This window comes from Pristis pectinata, chromosome 8 (genome assembly GCF_009764475.1).
Source record: "Pristis pectinata isolate sPriPec2 chromosome 8, sPriPec2.1.pri, whole genome shotgun sequence".
Lineage (NCBI taxonomy): Eukaryota > Metazoa > Chordata > Chondrichthyes > Rhinopristiformes > Pristidae > Pristis > Pristis pectinata.
Genome location: NC_067412.1, coordinates 66,896,831 through 66,917,659, shown reverse-complemented (window position 1 = coordinate 66,917,659; position 20,829 = coordinate 66,896,831). Strand labels below are relative to the sequence as shown.

The 20,829-nt window shown below is 38.0% G+C and overlaps 1 protein-coding gene across 1 annotated transcript in view; it reads left to right on the top strand.

Annotated features, from left to right (window-relative positions):
• The window catches only part of f8 (coagulation factor VIII, procoagulant component), a 49,695-nt gene that overhangs the window by 16,011 nt on the left and 12,855 nt on the right, over nucleotides 1–20,829 (top strand). Inside the window, exons 9-16 of the mRNA XM_052021690.1 lie at nucleotides 1,751–1,826; nucleotides 5,198–5,409; nucleotides 8,250–8,400; nucleotides 10,883–11,092; nucleotides 12,671–13,886; nucleotides 16,369–16,537; nucleotides 17,760–17,999; nucleotides 18,273–18,501. Coding sequence (XP_051877650.1) covers nucleotides 1,751–1,826; nucleotides 5,198–5,409; nucleotides 8,250–8,400; nucleotides 10,883–11,092; nucleotides 12,671–13,886; nucleotides 16,369–16,537; nucleotides 17,760–17,999; nucleotides 18,273–18,501 — 2,503 coding nt within the window. The remainder of the gene's footprint in view (nucleotides 1–1,750; nucleotides 1,827–5,197; nucleotides 5,410–8,249; nucleotides 8,401–10,882; nucleotides 11,093–12,670; nucleotides 13,887–16,368; nucleotides 16,538–17,759; nucleotides 18,000–18,272; nucleotides 18,502–20,829) is intronic.

Genomic DNA, 20,829 nt, shown 5'->3' with positions numbered 1-20,829 from the left:
ATTTTCTGTTTCTTCCTACCAAAGTGGATAAATTCACATTTATCCATTTAATTCTGCCTCTTTCATGTATTTTCCCACTTACTCAACTTGTTTAAATCACCTTGCAGCCTCATTGCAGCCTCCTCACAAATCACAATTGCATTCAGTTTTGGGTTATTGGCAAACTGAGAAACATTTGATTCCCTCATCCAAATCATTGATTTATTTATGACTAATAGATCCCAAGCACTGATCCCTGCTTTTGCTATGAGTCATTGCCTGCCACTCCAAAAAGACCCATTTATTCCACTGATGTATTGCTTGTTCCCACAATTGTCAGCATGGAACCCAGCAGGTACAATCTTTGCAGCCAGCTCTTAAAGGAATATATTATAATACAAACAACACTCCTCTGACAATTTAAAACACATTCAGGGACTTGTCCTCCATAGCCTGCTGTGGGAGAGAATTTCACATTAACCACTCTCTAACCGAAGGAATTTCTCCTCATCTCAGTCCTAAGTGATTTAATGAGAGCACTAAAAGCAGGAATCCTGTGAGCTTAAAGGGGGTGTGTGAACTGGGGCCACAGTGGGTTCAAAGGGAATGTGGGTACCAGGACCATGGTGAGTTTAAAGGGAACACTAAAACCAGCACACCAGTGAGCTTAAAGGGAACATGGGAGACAGTCCCAGGTGAGGGAGACTATTAACCAAAGAGATTTCCAAACAATCAGATAATTAGCATTTTACTATATTTCGTGTATTTACATTTTATGTCATTTCTTATGACATAGGAGGCCATTCATCTCAATGGGTTCATGCCAGCTCCCAGAGCAATCCCATTAATTCTATTCCCCTGCTTTTTTCCCTCTAACATGCCCATCAATTCCCTCTGATTTGGCCCCATTTCCCACACTCTATTTAAACATACCAGAGATCAGTTTGTTGCTATCCTTTTAACCTCATTGGATTCACTGGAAAATTTGTTATATTACTGTGCACCATCTAATTAAAAAAGTGAACTAAAGGAGTATCAAGGTATTAATAGGAGTGATATTGAATAGTCCACCAAAGTCTCTTGGGTGCCAGATTGTTGGAGTTTTATTGTGTTTACATATACTACAGCATTGAGGCTGAAAACTCAACTGCAAGTTGGTTTTGCATGTTGCACTTCTTTTGATGTCAGTTGGGGGGGTTATGTTAAGTAAAGCATAAAAGGAAATGGATCTAATGTGGATTGGGATTAACGTAGATGGGCAATAAGGCCAGCATGGACATGATGGACCAAAGGGCCCGTTTCCGTGCTATACAACTCTATGACTCTATGAATGGAAATTCCCCCAAAAAATGAAGAAACAAAGTTCCCAGGGCACTAAGTCACCCAGTAATGTGCATAAAGTTGCTCCATTGGGTTAAACCAGTTTTCAATTGGACACGTCGTACTTGTGGAATTGTGAACAGGTTCTTAGCCCATAATCTCCAAGGCAGAGATTCCACTAACACTGGGTCTATCCACACATCTGAATTTAGCATCTTCCCCACCAAACTGCATGTTAGCAAGGAGAATTGGGGGTATCCCAACCAATACATTAGTTAGGATTTGAATCCTTAGTCCGACCTCTAATCTTCAGAAGCTTCCAGCATTTTGCTCCATGCTGTAGGAACCTGTTGCCAAACACACAACTCTCATTTCCCACAGATCTTCATTTTGGTTAAAAATAATTGATACTTTTTCATCCTTAAATGAGGATCTATTTTCTTGTATGCAGATCATCTTTAAGAATCTTGCCAGCAGACCATATAATATTATTCCACATGGACTGACAGAAATAAAGATAGCTGGAGGTAAGAAGGAAAAGACTAGAGTGTTCCAATCAAAGCAATCTTACTCAAAGAGTACTGCACTAATTCCAGGTTCTCTTTGATCAGTAATAAGCTCGTTTTCCATGAATCTGTAAGTGTTGTAAAACGATATATTTGCTCCCCAACTTGGTCAAACACAGAGTGGCAAATTACCAAAAACCTTCAAATACATATAAAAGTGACACGGGAAGAAACAGCATGTCAGGTAAGAATTATAAGGATTCTAAACCAAATCATGTACAATTGTCTGGTAACTGGTCAGTCATACATGGGGCAGGAAGCCAGGCAGCAAAACGAGTCACCGGGAATATGGGTGCACAGTGATTATGTGTCTGAACTAGAATCCAGAGACCTGGAGCTGATGCTTTGAAGTTGAACCCTACTGTAGCAACTATGCAATTGAAATTGAAATAGTTAAATAAAGTAGGAATAAAAAGCTTGCACTAATAATGGTAACCATGAAATGATCAGGTTATTGTGAAAAGGAAAGGAAATCTGCCATCTTTACCTGGTTTGGCCTACAAACCATCCTAAAGCCATAGCAGTGTACAGTAAATTGATTCTTAATGTCCTTCTGAAATGGCCCAGCCAACCATATGGTTCAGATGTATTTAGGGATGGGCAAGATATGCTGGTCCAGCTAGTAACAAATAAATAAAAATTCCCTCCTGCCCTCTAACTGTAATTTGGCTTGCTCTATTAGTGTTTATGAAAACTCTATTTCATTAAGTACGTTCTATGACTATGCATTATTGAAGAGGAGTCAGCCATTGACTGTCATGTTCATTTATAGAGATTATCCACAGAATCACACATGGTTAACAAGGAACTAATCTGACTTGCAGAGTCAATGCATTGACAAAAACATTATTTTTGCTCTTCCCTCTACCTCAGCGTGGGAACACACTGTGACACAAAAAGCCTCATTAACTAAGAAACATTGCTCAAGTGAGAGAAGAACCCATCTAAACTCTTATTGATGAAAATAGCCTTCTTTGAGGGTATAATTTCCTTTGTTATTGTTCACACACAACAGGACTGTCCCTGGTGATGATTGTGAAATGCAGATTAGTCTCGGCATTATTTTCAAGCCAAAGGGTAAAGAATAAAGATTGTGCCACCTAATGGTGGACCTATTTTTACACATGCAGATTGTGCCCTCTGAAAATTTAAAATATTGCATAATATACTCTGGGATATACACTTCCTCTTAATTCTGCTTTATTTATACTCAAACTGTCTTTCTTGCTTCTCCCTTCAACAGTTCCATACATGGTTCCAAGATTTCATGGTTCCATGGTTCGAATAGGCTTCACTTGAGTTGGGCTGCGGACAAGTGTCCTAGCAATTATAATAACTAGGATTGTCGATATGGCTGTAAAATAAATAGAAGGGGAAAGGTTCAGGTGAGAAAACATTTGGAAAGTTAAAGTGAAAAGATAAGGCATAATACAAGTTAGGGAAATGGGGAATAATAAGCAAAATGTGTCAGGAAGAGGCAGAGCATACAAACATGAGTGTACCTCCAGTTAGGGTAAGATGACAGAAGACTGGTAAAAAAAGATTAAACTGAAGGATTTTTATATGAATGCATGCAGCATTCTTAACATTCTCAAATGAATGACAGGAGTGGAAATAAATGGATATAATCTAAGAGCCATTATAAAGACTTGATTGCAAGTTGGGAATTAAATATTCCAGAGATAGGCAAAAATGGAAAAAGAGGTGAGGTAGCCATGATATTAACGAATGAAAGAAAGCTGTAGAGAGGAGGGATCTTAGTTCAGAAAATCAAATAGAATTGATGTAGTTTGAGCTAAGAATCCTCACATGGCCGAAAACATTGCTACAATTTGTCAAAAGACAACTAAACAATATTGATCTTGTAGAGTATTAAATAAATTGGGAAATGAGAGTAACCCATGGTAAGGGTAACACAGTAATCATTGTGACTTTAATCTATGTATAGGCAAATTAATAGTGATAATATGACAGACAAGTTCATGGAGTGGTTTTCTAGATCAGTACATTAAGGAACCCACCAGGAAACAAACTATTTAGAATCATGTCTTGTGCAATAAGAAAGGATTAATTAATAATCATGTTGTTAAGGAGCCTTTATGTAAGAGTGATCATAATAAGAAAGAGCTTTATATTAAGATTGAAAGTGATTCAGTTTAATCCATAACTAGGACTGTGGATCGAAACAAAACTACAAAAATATGAAATGTAAATTGGCTATTGTAGTTTGGGAAACTGCTTTAAAAGACGCTAGCCAAGCAGTGGCTAACATTTAATGAACATGAGTATATTACAACTAACATCCCTTTAAGGCAGAATAACACAACAGAAAATCTGTGCCTTACAAAAGATATTATAGCTAGTTCAAAGAAAAATGTTATAGTGTTGTCAAGAGGAACAGTAAGTCTTGGGATTGAGAAAATTTCAGAATTGAGCAAAGGAGGACCAAGATATTGATGAAGAAAGAGAAAACAGAAAACAAGAGTAATCTAGCAAGAAGCATAAAAACAGACAGTAAAAGCTCCTATAAATATGTAAAAAGGAAAAAAAAAGTTACCATAGATCTCTCTCAAAAGCAGAAAAAAATATATTGGGGAACCAGGAAATGGCAGAGAAATTAAACAAATATTTTATGTCTACCTTAACATATGAAGATTTTAAAAACTCCCTGAAATATTGGTGAACAGCAGGTTTAGAGGACCTGGAAGAAATTAGTAAAGGTAAATAATTGTATTAGAGAAATTGGTTACGCTTTTACTCTCTCTGTAGTCTGGGACAATATTCTCTTGAGTTTAGAAGAATGAGAGGTGATCTCATTGGAAGGTACAAAATTCTTGTTGGACTTGACAGGGTAGATGCAGAGGTGATGTGTCCCCTCATTGGGTTGTCCAGAGATAAGAGGTAATCTTAAAGTAAGGGCTCAGCCATTCAGGACTGAAATGAGGAGAAATTTTTTCACCGGTGACTCTTGGGAATTCTCTACCAATGAAGGTTGTGGAGGCACAGTCACTGAATGTATTCAAAGTAAAGATCAACATGTTTTAGATATTAAGGGAATGATAAGATATGGAGTTGTTCCCGGAAAGTGGCACTGAAGTAGAAGATTAGCTATAATCTCTTTGAATTGGGAACCAAGTGAAGGATCTGAATGGCCTACTATTGCTTCCATTTCTTGTTTCTCTGAAGAGTTGAATATTGTGGATTAAATCTTACTACAATGAATAATTATTGGCAGTTGGATTTCACAAATAGAATGAATAGTGTTAGACATCTTAGGTGCCCTCAGTCATATTCTGTGAGTTATATAATCTTTGTTTGGATTATCTCTTCAGGTCTCAATGTAAGAAATCATGCCGTTCAACCCAATAAAACAGTTACTTATTTCTGGACTGTGGCCAAAAGTGATGGACCCACCAGCTCTGATTTGGGCTGCCTGACCCGATTTTACTTCAGCAATGTGGACAGGGATCGTGATATAGCCTCAGGGCTCATGGGACCTCTACTGATCTGTGCAAAAAACATGCTTGATTCCCATGCAAGACCGGTGAGGAGAAACTCATTATTAATAATTAGCAATTACCAACCTGCTGTTTGCAGTCTTTGATGATATTATCCAATATGTAGCTTCAATAATTAAGGAAACAATGGAGAGATGCTGTTTGTATTGTTGTCACTGAGAAACAGGCTTATTTGTTTTATTTTGTATCTATTGCATTTGAAATTTCACTGATAACAAACAGGAGGGTGGAACAGAGATGGGCAGTAAGTGTTGGCAGTGGCATAACAAGTGCCTTATGTCTGATCAAGGAGGTGAGGTCAGTCCAAGGAAGGCTAGTTCCTGATCCTCTGAGCAGCTGAGGCACCAGATCTTCATACAACCTATTTACAAAAGGTAGAAATACTGAGTATCTCTATCTATTGATCACTGCTGAACATTTATTCCTGTGGAGATTATCTGATGACAATTGGTTCACATAATTAACATCAAGCAGCTTTCCAGTAGGAACTGTCAAGGCACATGGATGAATAATAAATGGCATTGATGTGGTATCAAAAGGCATTAGTACGGATGGAACTGTGTATGCTTTAAAGAGATGGTGCATTTAAAAATGGAGGAAGAAAAATAGAAAGTCAGCAACAATTAAAGATTAGAGTCTTGCATATAAATATGATTTTGAAGTATCGGAAAAGTCCTACTTCTTCATGGATAGCCCCTCTGGATCAAGGATGACTTGCTTCCACTCTGGTTTTGAAGTGGCTAATGAGGCCAATGTGGTGACCTCAGACTCTTCCACAAATGGGGCAGGAGGGGCTGACAGGTAGGTGGGTAGTTTGTGAGGTGATGCAGTCCTTCTGCTGTTTACATGGGGCTTCGTTGTGCTCCCAATGCATTGCCTCAAGTTTCTTAACACTACCCTAAATAGCCCTCCTCCACATAGAACGTCATGGACCAGAGATTCCCAGGAATCAGTTGGGGTGTTGCACTTCTTCAAGTAAGTGTGAACACGTCCTTGTGTAGCAGCTGCTACCGCGATGTGAAAGCAAGACACTAGTCGGTGGGATGCAGAACAAAAACTGATTTATTTTCCCGCCTTGCGCTGGCCTTTAAAGAGGAACGGTTCCCGCCCACCGAAAACAGAAATGACGTATGCACTACGTCATCAAACTTTTCCTGCACCGGGTTCTCCCCGTCGCTCGGGGAAGACGAAGGCCCAACGCCACCTTGGGCCTTGCCGCTCCGACAACGCGTGACCCGACCGCCGAGCCAGTTCGCTTGCTCGGACAGTGAGTCACTACACTTGAATCTTTTTCTCTGTCCACCTGGTTATCAGCTCCTAGAACCAAACTCGGAATAGTGTCTGTTCTGGAAGTCAGATGTTGGGCATGTGAGCGATGTTGTTAGCCAGCATAGCTGACTAAGTGTAACAAGAACTTCAGTGCTGGGAAGAGGATGCTGACTTTGTTTCCTTTATCCTTGTAACGAATTGGGAGTATTTGTCAACACAGCATTGGTAGCATTTTTCAGTGTCTTGAGATGCCTGTTGTAGATAGTCCAGATCTCAGAAACATAGAGGGAGCTGGGATTACTGATGCCTGGCAGACAATGAGTTTCATGCCAGGTCTGAGGACTTGACTTTCAAATATCTTTATCCTCAATCCAGCAAAGCCTGTGCATTCAAAGTGGCAATGAATTTCACCATCAATGCCTATCTTTGCTAAGAGGTGCCTCCTAAGATATGAACTGGTCCATGGTTTCCAATGTCTCACCATTAACCTTTATCGATGGAGGTAAGTATAGTGCAGCAGAGACAGGTTGATAGATGACCTTGGTCTTGAAGATGTTTAGCATAAAGCCCATCCTCTTAAATGCTTTGGTGCATGAATCAATGATGTCTTGGCTATACAGAAATGTAGCCTCATAGTTTTTATTCTGATATACAACTGGAAAATCTAGCAGTGACTTAACAGGCTGCAACATGGACTGATAAAACATCTGACCAGGAAGGCTCAGGTACAACCTAAAATATTAGTTTGGATAGATATTCTGGAATTTATTTGTTACTTTGAAGAGCATGATTAAACATGGGTAATTAAACAAAGGATTAAATTAGTAGGAGTTGAAACAGTACATGGTTATGGTCTGCAGAATCAGCAGGAGTGTTGGTTGGAAAAGCTGTTTTTATTACTTGGTCCAATTTCAGCCCATCAGACAATTCCTTAAGACATTTTACTTTGAAACCAATTTTCAAAGTTAAGCAAATTTTTCTTTATTTATATTTTTCATTGTTTTTTTTTCTTAATAAAACTAATTCATTTTCTTCAGCCTTCTCTTTTCTCATATCAAAGCACACCCTTTTCTCCTACGTCTCCTCCCGATGGTGATGAAATCAAGATTTATTATACCAGAGTTATCAGAACTCGCTCTTTCATTGGACCTCAGACCAAGCGTTTCCTTGTCCCCTGTACTTTTGTCCTCTTTCCATAAAGCACAATTTAAAATCCTAGCTCTACATTGCACCCTTTCCCAATGAACCTAATGTGGACAATACTTACTATGGACTTTAGTGCTTCAACTAAATGTGATGTGTTTTTGCAATGAGAAAAACATTTGAACATCCATTGGGACAAAAATAAAATATATGTGTCATTGGACTGCAGTGTAATAAAATGTTTGTTATAGCTTTACAGTAACTGTAATGTTGAAGCAATCAATGGAATTGTAATGCAATTCTCCTTAGAGAGTGTAGTTTTACACAGCACAAGTGACTCACTCTGTACTTTAGAACTTCAAGCTATCAAGTCACATGAAAAGCAAGGTAGTGTATCTTATCTATGACAAAATTGGCCCCAAATATCCTTCTTTTATTTTTACCTGCTTCACAGGTCAAGATTGACAAAGCCAAATATCTTTACTTCTCCGTGTTCGACGAGAATAAAAGTTGGTACATAAATGAAAATATTGAGAAATACTGTGAAGACCCTTTGCAAGTGAACCCAGATGATCCTGAATTCTATGCTTCCAACTTAATGCACAGTAAGTGATTGTAACATTTAAGTAACAACCGCCTTCCAACCAAACCCCATTTAATATATGCTTACAAGAAATATAGGAAGCTTGTATTTGACTTAAATGTCAGCAGTAATTTGGCACAACTGAGTAAAGCAACAAACCAGCTCCCAGCTTAAAAAGGTCCCAATTAACAATAGAATGGTACTTAGGGTCTAGTTTATAGGTACCTTTATTTAGTCGCTGGACCAGACATTTTAACTGATGTCAACAGATTAACTTGTACAATCTTAAATGCGATGGATGTTGGAAGTCTAAAATGAAAACAGAAGATGATGGAAATGCTTGGCATGAGTAGAGAGAGAAATGTTTCACTTAATGAACATCAGAGATGTTTGATCCAAATTGAATGGAATGAGCACACATGAGACGAAACATGAGGTCAAAGACTATATGCCCTTTTTTGTTATGTAGATTAGGCATAAAATCTAATATTTTTGGTATAAAACCAAAATACTGCAAATGCTGAAAAGTTGAAATAAAAACAGAATATTCTGGAAATGCTCAGCAAGTCAGCTTGACTAAGTTTGATTGTTCATAAAACTAAAATAGTCATAGAGTCTTACAGCATGGAAACAGGCCCTTCGGCCCAACTTGTCCCTGCCGACTGTGTTGCCCAGCAAGCTAGTCCCATCTGCCTGCGTTTGGCCCATAGCCCTTTAAACCTCTCCTATCCATGTACTTATCCAGATGGCTTTTAAATGTTGCTAATGTGCCCACCTCAACCACTATTTCTGGAAGCTCATTCCAAATACGCACCAACCTTTGCGTGAGTAAGCTGCCATTAATGTCCTTTTTAAATTTCTTGCCTCTGATCTTAAATCTATGTCCTCTTGTTTTAGCACCCCCTCGCTGGGAAAAGACTATGTGCCTTCATATTAATGATCTTATATACCTGTATCAGGTCACTCCTCAATCGCATACATTGCAGGAAATAAAGTCCTAGTCTATGCAACCTCTCCTTGTAACTCAGGCCCTCAATTCAGGCAACATCCTGGTAAATCTTTTCTGCACTCTTTCTAGTTGAATAACATCTTTCCTATAATGAGGTGACCAAAACTGTGCAGAATACTCCATGTGAGGCCTCACCAACGTCTTATATAACTGCAACATAACTTCCCAACTCAGTGCCCCAACTGATGAAACCAGCATGCCAAACGCCTTCTTCACCACCCTATCAACCTGAGATGCCAGTTGCACTTGCACTCCAAGGTCCCTATGTTCCATAACCATTCACTGCATAAGTCCTACCCTGGTTTGATCTCCCAACATGCAATACCTCACATTTATCTGGATTGAAAGCCATTTGCCAGTCCTCAGCCCACATCCCCAGCTGATCAACATCCCCCTGTATTTTTCATAACCTACACTGTCTACAACACCAGCTATTTTAGTATCATCCGCAAACTTACTAACCATGCCTTGTACATTCACATCCAAATTGTTTATATAAATTACAAACAACAAAGGTCCCAGCACTAACCCCTGTGGCACACTACTAGACACAGGCCTCCAGTCTGAGAAACAACCCTCGGCCATCACCCTCTGCTTCCTACCACTGAGCCAATTATGAATCCAACCACCTACCTCCCCCTGGATCCCATGCAATCTAATCTTCCAGACTAGCTGCCATGAAGGACTTTGTCAAAGGCCTTGCTAAAGTCCATATAGACAATATCCACTGCCCTACCCTCACCTACCTTCTTGGTTACCTCCTTGAAGAACTCCAAGAGATTTGTCAGACATGACTTCCCACACACAAAGCCATGCTGACTGTCCTGAATCGGACTGTCTCTCCAAATATTGGTAGATCCTGTCCCTCAGAATCCCATCCAGCAATTTACCCACCACTGATATCAGACTCAAAATGTCAATGACTTTTCTGCACAGATCCAAACTTCCCTCTCCAGCATTTTCTGTTATTATTTGTATTATAAAATTCGACACTTTCATCCATCTTTATGGATGTGTGTCTGTGAATTTTATCATGCAGTAAGACCATATACCTGGGCAGATGTGGGATATATGTTTGCCCAGGCTGGTATTTCTAGAACAAGAGGTCACAGTCTCAGAGTGAGGGGTTGTCTATTCAAGACCAAGATGAGAGGAAATTTCTTCACCCAGAGGCTAGGTACTCTTTGGAAATCTCCACCCAAGAGGGCCTTAGCCACTGAGTGTATTCAAGACAGAGATCTATAGAATATTAGATATTGATGGAATCAAGAGATGTGGGGTTATTGAAGGAAATTGGCAATGAGGTAAAGATCAACTATTATCTTGCTGAATGCTGGAGCAAGCTTAAGGGGCCAAATTGCAAATCCTTGCTTCTATTTCTTATATTAACATACGTACTCTTGACATAATGATTTTTGTGTTATCCTATACTATTCAAATGTATGTATGTGCTATCCTTAAGATATTGATCTGTGTGTATCTTGCTATTTTGCAGGTATTAATGGGTTTGTATTTGAAAATGTCCCCAAGTTGAATTTTTGCTTGAATGAAGTGATTTTTTGGCATGTAATACTTGGTGCCCAAGAGAAGTTCCTTTCAATCTACTTCCATGGACAAACATTTAAATATGATGGGGTGTATGAAGATGTGTTAACTCTCTTCCCATTTTCCAGTGAAACAATCCATATGGACATGGATAACATTGGTGAGTAATGGAAATTTTAGTTCTACTTTTAGAGGAAAATGGGACAGGGAGCCCCCATGGATCACTGTGGTTGTGATCCAGGCAGTTATGTCCTCTAGTGCTCCACTGGAGTTCATAGGGACAGCAAAACAAAGTCGATTGTGTAGAAAGCAGCCAGCACAATTATCATTTTGGTTGTACCTCCAGGATTCATCTATCACACACATAGCCAGAAAATTCAGCAATGACCACTGAAGAGAGCCAAATATGGAAATCAAAAGTGTCACACAAAAAGGCCTTTCTTTGGAGTGCAGTTAGACCACCTTAACCAATGGGGCTATCTGGCAACTAACATACCACACCCTGAGTCAACTACGTGAGAACTTCTAGCACTGGAAAGCCCAGCATTGGCTATGTACAAACTCTTCCCTGATGGCACATAATTATAAGTTTGCTCTTTAAAAGCCAAGTCATCAATAAAAATAGAAAATGCTAGGATAATCACTAGGTCAGGCTTATCTGTGGAGACAGAATTAATGTTTCCTCAGAACCCAGTGATGACGACTCATTGACCTGAACTTTATCAATGACCTCACAAATTCCAGCTTCAATTGAAAATTAGCACAAATGGTGGGTTCTGCCACGTTCTCAACCAGAGTTATCACAGGTGATCATCCACAACCCCCTCTTTACATAATATTTCTGTTAGTAAATTGGTTTACATACAAGTACTCTCATGGACTCTTTCTACATTATTACTTGCTGCACAAATCTTAAAAAAAGGTAATTGTTTTTATTCTACAACATTAAATAGTAAGTATTCTTTAGATTTCATTTTTTTTCAGCAACCTTATTTTTGCTCAGTGGGGAATTTTTTAACAATCAGATTTAATTGTATCAATTCATCAATTGAATTTGGCACTCCTAGTTACTGGAAGTACAGAATGATTATTGCTAAATTATATTGGAATGTCAGTCTGCAAATAGACTTTCACATAATCTAATAAAAGTTCCAATATCCTTGTCTGAGCAACTAATAATAAACTGTACGTTTAACTGGAGCTTCATATAATCTTGGCATTTTCCAGACAGAATAAGCCTGCTGTATATATCTTCACTGCCTCATGATCTGGTATTTGTTTCCTTAAATTTTCCCACTTTCATTTGATCTCTTTAAGGCCATCCTTAAACTCATGTCATTGATTAAACATTTGGTGACCACCTCTAATACTTCTAGCTTAGTATGGTCTACTTAAATTCCTGGGGAGGGCCTTAAAATGCATTTCTATATGGAAACTGCTATGTAAATGCAAGTTTCTGTTGCTAAAGATTTACCACTGGCATTGGTTATGGAGTATTTAGATAAATAATGTTGACATGCCACTGCAATAATCCATGTACCTGGCTTAATTTCTGTATTGTTGAATGCAAAGAAGTGAATCTCCAGCTAAAACACTTCTAAAATTGAAATTGGCTCATCAGCAGTCTCTTGTGTCTCCTTGGTTACACTGAGATCAGTTAATTTTAAGTTAATTTTAATTTTCTTTACATGTTTATCATTTTACCAAGTTGTCTTGTTATTAACCTCCCAATCTTTAGGTTTGTGGATCCTGGAACCTCTCAATCGTCATTACCAAATTCAGGGCATGAGGGCAAAATACAGTGTTCGTAACTGTGACAATGATCCAGATAACTTCGAAGACTTTCTTATAGATGTTGATTCAAAAGAAGATGATCCTGACCTGGCACGTGGAAGCATACTTAAAGATGAAATAAGAAGATTTGTTTTCAAACCACGTGGATTCAAGGAACACAGCAAAAATCTAACAGACTTTTACGAAGCAATTGATATGGAGGAAAAAATGAATGGTACTGATGATAAACAAAATATGACTGGGATAGATCCAGTGTGGTCCCATTGCAGGCAAGGGCAACATCATACCTTAGGGGGACAATTAAGGAAGGTAAAGAAAGAAATTCACTTTCTAAATGATGGGATCGACAAACATTTTTCCAAATACCATGATGATCTGAATCAAACAATTAGAAAGGACTTCTATGATACACCTGAAATGAGCAAAAATCAAATCATAATAGAATCTGAAAAGATACGCAATAACTCTTTATTCTCCCAGCTCAGCAGTGGTAATAAACACAGTAGAAATGAGGATATTGATGAGTTAGTTAAAGCAAAATTCAGCACAGATAACCTTATTCGGTCAAACAGAATGAGAGAGATAACATTATATGACCTTCTGAAATCTAACCTGACCTCTGCTGGTATTAAAGGAAAACTAGATTTGCTGTATGCAAATCAGACTCATAACAAGGAAGATGATTTATCAAACAAACTGAAATCCAATGAAAGCCAGAAGCTGGTGGATGGGGTTACCATGGACATCAACCCTCTCAAAGCAAATAAATTTGAACAGGTGTTTAGCAATGAAACAGGGGGAATGAAATTCTGGGAAAATGAAACAGTGGCAGAGTTTATGGAGTCTGAAGAAATAAGACCTAATCAAACATCATTTGACAAGAACTCAACTACCGAGGCTGAATTCAATTCTATACAGGATGAGGAAATGTTGCTTGATTATGATGACTATGAAGAAGAAGCCTACAGTGGAGCTGGTGATAAATCCAACTACAAAGGTATCAATTTCAGAGAATTCTCTAAAAGTGAGCTATGCCCAGAAGAGGTTCCAAGGCACATCCTACGAACATTCAGTTCGCAATCTAAATACTATTACATTGCTGCAGTAGAGGTGATTTGGGATTATGAAGACAGTAAAACAGATGAAGCTTCCGAGTACAGGTAAATGTTAATTTTGCATAATTAGAAACATAGGAAAATAGGAGCAGGAATAGGCCATTCAGCCCTTTGAGTTGCTGTGTCATTCAATATAAACAAATTCAATACCCCTTTTCAGGTTTCTTCCCTTATCCCTTGATCCCTTAAGCCCTTCGAAAAATATCTAACTCCTTCTTGAATATGTTTAATGCTTGGGCTTCAGCTGTTTTCTGTGGTAGAGATTTCCACAGGTTCACCACTCTGGGAGAGGAAATTTCTCTGCGACACGGTCTCAAATGACTTACATATTGTGCTTTGACTGTGACACCCAGCCCTGAACTCTATGGCCATTGGGAACATCCTTCCCGAATCTAGTCTGTCCAGTCCTGTTGAATTAAGATGCAAGTACTAAATAAAGTAACATATATATAGCTATAAATAGATTGCATTTGTAGTGTTCTTCCTTCAATTGTACCAACAAACAGATATTTTTAAAAAATAGAATAGTCTGCTTTCATATTTATTGCTGTAAATCATTTTGATAAGGTACTTGCTAGATGCTAACTGTCCCTTCTCCTGAATGGTTAAGCCGCATTTGGAGTATTGTGTGCAATTCTGGTTGCCACATCACAGGAAGGATGTGCAGGCTTTGGAGAGGGTGCAGAAGAGGTTTACCAGGATGCTGCCTGGATTAGAGGGTATGAGATATAAGGAGAGGTTGGACAAACTTGGATTGTTTTCTGTGGCGCATTGAAGGCTGAGGGGAGACCTGATGGAGGTTTATAAAATTTGGAGACGCATAGATAGAGTAGATAGTCATTCTTTTTCCCGGGATAAAAATGTCAAATACTCGAAGGCATAACTTTAGGGTGAGAGGGGGAAAGTTTAAAGGAGATGTGTGGGGTAAGTTTTTTTACACAGAGAGTGGCGGGTGCTTGGAACACACTGCCAGGGATGGTGAAGAAAGCAGACATGATGGTGGCATTTAAGAGACATTTAAACATGCACATGAACGTGCAGGGAATGGAGGGATATGGATCATGTGCAGGCAGATAGATTTAGTTTAATTTGGCATCAAGGTCGGCACAGACGTTATCGGCTGAGAGACCTGTTGCTGTGCTGTACTGTTCTGTATTCTATGCTTTATGTTCTTACAAGCATCCTTTGGTTCATCCCTAAATACAAAAAACAAATTAGCACAAGCTCCTAAACAGGAAACCTTGTATGAATTTGTTGCAGTCAGTATTGGAACATGTGATTGCTGCACAATTCACTCAAAGCCATGCAAAGGAATGGATGAAATCGATAGATTCTATTGCTAAATATAAGTTCTATACTTACTGTTTTTTTTAATGTATTTTTTTATATTTTTCATTTTCAGAAGAGAACGATGGCTGTTTTTTAAAAGCTTTGCAATGGGTGGTCCTCAGGAGTTTTGGCAGTGTACTAATGTATTTGAGGGAGAGTTGTACAATCTAGCCAGTTAATTATATTATCTCTGACCAATATAATATTTAGTAACCATGAATCCTTTCAGATGTTAACACAAAGGGGGCAAATCCTTAAATAGTTCACACAATCAGTAAAGAACATACTTGCACTTATATTCAGTCTTTATTCACCTGAAGACATCTAAAGTTCTTTACAGCCAATCAAATATATTTGCAGTGTGGTCAGTATTGCAACGTGTGAAATGTGGCCACACTGCAAACTCCCTCAAACAACAAACTGAAAATGACCAGGTAATTTGTTTTTAATGATGTTTGTTGAGAGATCAGTATTGGCCAGGCACTGTAAAAAAAACTCCTTTTTCCAAACTGTGTCTGAGGTGTTTAAAAGTCCTTCTGAAAAAGCATAAGGAACTTCAGTTTAATATTTCAGCCAAAAGATGGCATTTTCAGCAAAGGAACACTTTCTCAGTACAGCCATTATCTCTGTGCTCAAATTTCCGGAGTACAACTCATTAAGCGCGTCTCCCAGTGGATGATTAATAAAGGTGCAAATTCTCAACAAATGCTCACCTCAGTTTTTGCATGGGAGAGATCAACTACTAGACAAAAAGATAACATGGTCAGTTAGAAAAAAAACTCAATTGTTTTCAACTTATTTATTAAATACTTTGATATGTGAATAATTCTGTAATAATACTGGTGATTGAAAGTTGTTGAGCTCTACTCCACAGTCCATTGTAGGGAACTCTGTCATAAGGTTACTTTCTTGACTGAGGATTGTTTGGAGCTAAAGATCTCAAGACTCACTGAAGCAAATCAGGTAAAACATGAACTCAAAGAAATATGTGGAAAGACTGGTAAGGTTTCCAATTAAGTAGTATTTTAAGTTTGTGGTGGGTAGTTATGCTATGTATTGTGTATAGAACTGTATTGCTGCTATTTGCAGGATATTCATGATACTTTATAGAAATGACTGCATTTACAGTTATTAATGCCTCAAACTGATGCAAATATCATTACCTCAATATCATATCCAACATGCCAATGTCATGTAGCTGGAGGCAGCAATCACAGAGGCGAAAACTTGGCAGTAAATTCAAGAAGGCAGTGTTTATCCAATATAAGGACAGTATGTTCAAATATCCCGTGACCCGTGGAGAAGATGAAAAACACTTGGGCATCCTCGGACCTGTCATCAGTGCTGAGGTCAATGATATCATTGTGGTGAGTCAACTACTTGAAAAGAATATGTAGATTTATGAATGAACTTTTGTAAATTGATCACAGAACTAAGATATTGCCTCAGGATTATGTTACACATTAAACTGAACTTCAGCAGAGCATGTTCCAATTAGTTCAAATCTAGATACTTCTGTATCTGCAATTTTTTACTACAATATTAAATCCAAGACATTTCTTCTATTTTGAACCATTTCCCCTTATGCCTTTTCCTTCCTAGTTCCAGCACTCATTTTCTTAGTACCTGCTACAAATCACCTGCCTGCAGTCTCACTCGTGCAACAACCTTCAACTTTGTTTAACCTTTGTTTAATCTATTTCCATTGCACTGCCTTAATATTATCAGAGCACCACTTGTATAAAATTACCCATTTATAAAAATCTAGATGCCATCAATCAATAATCACTTCTTGTGGTAGCTCTTAAGCATGGAGAAAGTGTGGCAACACTTGTAAAGATGCTTACAGATGTCCCAAATATATCAGTCTTCCAGTGACTTTTCTTCATTGTGTACATGGTCAGCCATGGGATTGCTCTGTTTGCTACTTGCTTCAACTAATTTGAACTAAATTTCTTATTTCCAAATGCACTGATCCTCTAAATGGCACCAAAAATGTCATGATATCTTATTATGGACAATAATTCTCATATCCAAGATACTCAGTGAATTCCAAAGATCAAAATTTGCAGCTGTGACATCAAGTTTTAATAAGAAATTAAGTAGGGAGATAATATAATGCAAGAGATAAGTGATGTATTTAATGTGAGTCAACACGAGGGCAGAGAACAGTCACTTGTTAATGCCCAATGCAGATAATAATCACATACTAAAGTCAATGTTCTAAGTTTTTATTGGCATGCTATAGCAGAAATAGAATGATGGACAATCACAATATTTGCCAGCTAACTCTACTTAAATGAATTCTCTGTCCCAAGTTGTGGACCTAATTTAATGAAACTACAACTATAAAAGAATGGTGCTATGATCATTATTTATCATTACAAGATTTTGTGATTTGTGTGCTAATTCAGGAAAATAGGAAATGCTTCTGGATTATCACTTTTACAAGAAAACAGAACTCAATCTATGAACTAAGATTCTTTTCAGATAGAAAAAACACATGAAGTCTAACAGAGACAAAACAGCAGAGTAAAATGCAATTTTGAAAGTTGTCCTAATTCTTGATGTAAAATTTTATTCACATAGGTAAAGTTCAAGAACATGGCCTCTAGACCTTTCTCTATTCACACTCATGGTGTGCCACGTGAAGTACCAGCTGAATATACATATGAGGAGGAAGAGTTAAAAGACTGGCCAAGAAAGGAAGAAGATATAGTTTATCCAACTCAAACAAAGAACTACATTTGGCGTGTAACAAAGGGATCAGCACCCACTGATATGGACTTTGACTGCAGAGCCTGGTCATATTACTCAGATGTCAACCCAGTAAGTCCATCCAGCTTTGCAGGAAGTTTCTTGTTTAATTCAACTGTATACAGTATCAGTTAGTATTCCAGCTTGCATTTATGGGGGAATTCAAAGTTTCAACTTCAGACTCTTGAATTAACTTTAACTCAGCGAAACTTCAGCTCCCCATATTAACAATTTAGCATATTAACAACTCCCCGTATTGCTTCACTTTGTAATTTCCAATGACATGCCACATTACATGGAGTAGGCTGCAATATCAGAGTCACATTGTGCTGTTTTTCTAATCAGGAACGAGACATCCACACAGGTTTGATTGGTCCTTTAATCATCTGTAAAAGAGGGACATTGCACAAGATCTCTTATGGGATATCAAAGATTCAGGAATTCTCTTTGCTTTTCATGACTTTTGATGAAAACAAAAGCTGGTACTTGGAAGACAACATCCGTATGTTCTGCCAACCTCCATGTTATGTCAAACGAGAGAGCACTACATTTCAAAACAGTATTAAATTTCATGGTAAGGGCCTATCATTGACTTCAGCTTTTGTGAAATTGTGATTGTCTTATTCCTGACAATGCCCTTGTCTTCTAAGATATAAAATCATGCGGGAAAGGCCCAAATTCTTAGTAAGCAAATACCATATTATCCTTTATTCCTTGAAGGCTAGAGTTAAAGGGAAGCTATGCAAAGTCCTGGTTATATCATACCTGGAGACATTTGTAAAATTCTTGAAAGTTATGCAGAACCTCGATATTGTCAAATATTAAGTTATAATGAACAGTTACAGAAGTTGGGCTTATATTCCCTGAAATGTTGGAAGGTTAAGGGGTGAATTGATTGAGGATTTTAGAGTTCTGAAACATTTTGCACTGGTGTGAAGTCCAGGACATGAGGGACATTGACCTTATAATCAGAGCAAGCCCATTCAAGAGAGATGTTATGAAATATTTACAAATGCAGAAGATGATAGAAGTATAAAACTCTCTCCTCCAAAAATGCAGAAAATTAATCATTTTAAATCAGAGATAGATTACCAGAAGATTTGAATACAGGAGTAAGGACATCTTATTGCAATTGTATGGGGCCTTGGTGACACCTCATCTGGAGTATTGTGTAAAATTTTAGTCTCCCCATCTAAGAAAAGTTGAACTTTACATAGAGAGAGTGTAGCAAAGGTTCACTGGTTTGTTCCTGGCATGGCGGGTTTGTTATAAGAGGAGGGATTGAGTTGAATGGGATGATATGCTCTGAAGTTCAGAAGAATGAAAGGAGATCTCACTGAAATGTGCAAAGTTCTTAAAGAGCTTGTCAGGCTGCATGCAGGGAATGTGCTTCCCCTGGCTAAGGAGTAAGGACCAGGAGGCAGAGTTTCAGATAAAGGGTAAGCGGTTTAGGACTGAAGCAAGGAGAAATTTCTCTGTTCAAAAGGTTAACCTTTGGAAGTCTCTACTCTGGGGGGACAGTTATGCAATGTTCATTCAAGATAGCTATAGATTTCTCAACATAACAGAATTGAGGGATATGGAGATATGGAAAATGGTACTGATAGAAGATCAAACAAGACCTTAGTGGTAGAGTAAGTTTGAAGGACTGGATAGCCTACTCCTGCTTCTATTTCTCATGTTTTTAGATAGCCAAGGATATTAAGATTTTCAGAGCCGAGTTGGACAAATAGAATTAGGATGCAAATCAGCCACAAATTAATCCCATTGATGGACAATCTTGAAGATGTCTACTGCTCCTTTGTTTGTAATTACAAGTGATCATTGTGGTGAGAACAACACCTTTTCTAGTGTGTGTTGCTGTGAGGCGTGAAGCTCAAATGGATCCCTGGCATCTCATAGCTATGACGTCATTGTTGACTGAGCAGCCAATCAAATTAAAAGATTTTCACATAGTTTGACTACACAGCATTTAATGTAATTTCTAAATAAATCGCACCTTCTTGGGTTGAAGGTACAGAGTAGCTAGCAGATAAGCGTTTATTCCCATCATAATATGACCACCTTACAACTATATTTCATTCATCATTGTTTAGTTTTCAACTACATCAACAAAACAACTTCCTAAAATATCAAAAATCATTATGTACATCTGCAACCAAAATAAATGAATCTTGATTTTTTTTTACAAAGGCAGAACTTTTTAAACAATAAATCTATCTCTTTGTCCTTTGAGTTCTTTATTTTGCAGATGGTGAGGATTAAACTATTTGGCATGCACAATGAGCAAATAGCATTGGTGCCATCGTGTCCACAATAAGTGACAGAGAGTATATGAAGGAAGATGAAAAAAGTGATCAACCTTTTCAGATTATTTGTCAAATCACTTTTTATAAATATCACTATTTTAACTTGCTTTTATAATTCCTTTAAGATGATTGTTGCAAGTATATATTTTTTCCTAATTCTTTAGTGCAGACTAATAAGTTTCTCACAGCTTTGATCAGTTATATGGTATTGTCACTTTCTGGCCACCGTTAATGATCAGATCGTGTAACTCATCCTTACCTCAACTAGCTGCATCATCAAGCAGTCTCTAAAATAAACAGTTGATTGAGTTACAACTTCTACTAGTCGGAAGACCCTTTTGTAACTCCTCTCAGCATTTGGTTTTGAGAATCCTTCTAGTGGATGCAGGTCAGAATGGGGAGGAAATTCACTAGAATGTTGCCTAGTTTGAAGGGCTTCAGTGATAGAGAGAGATTGAATAGGCTGGGTTGTTTTACTTGGAGAAAAAGAGGCTGAGGGGTGACCTTAGAGAAGTACATAAGAATGTGACAGGCACAGATAGGATAGATAGATAGATAGATATTTCCCATGGTAAGGGGATCAAAAATAAGAG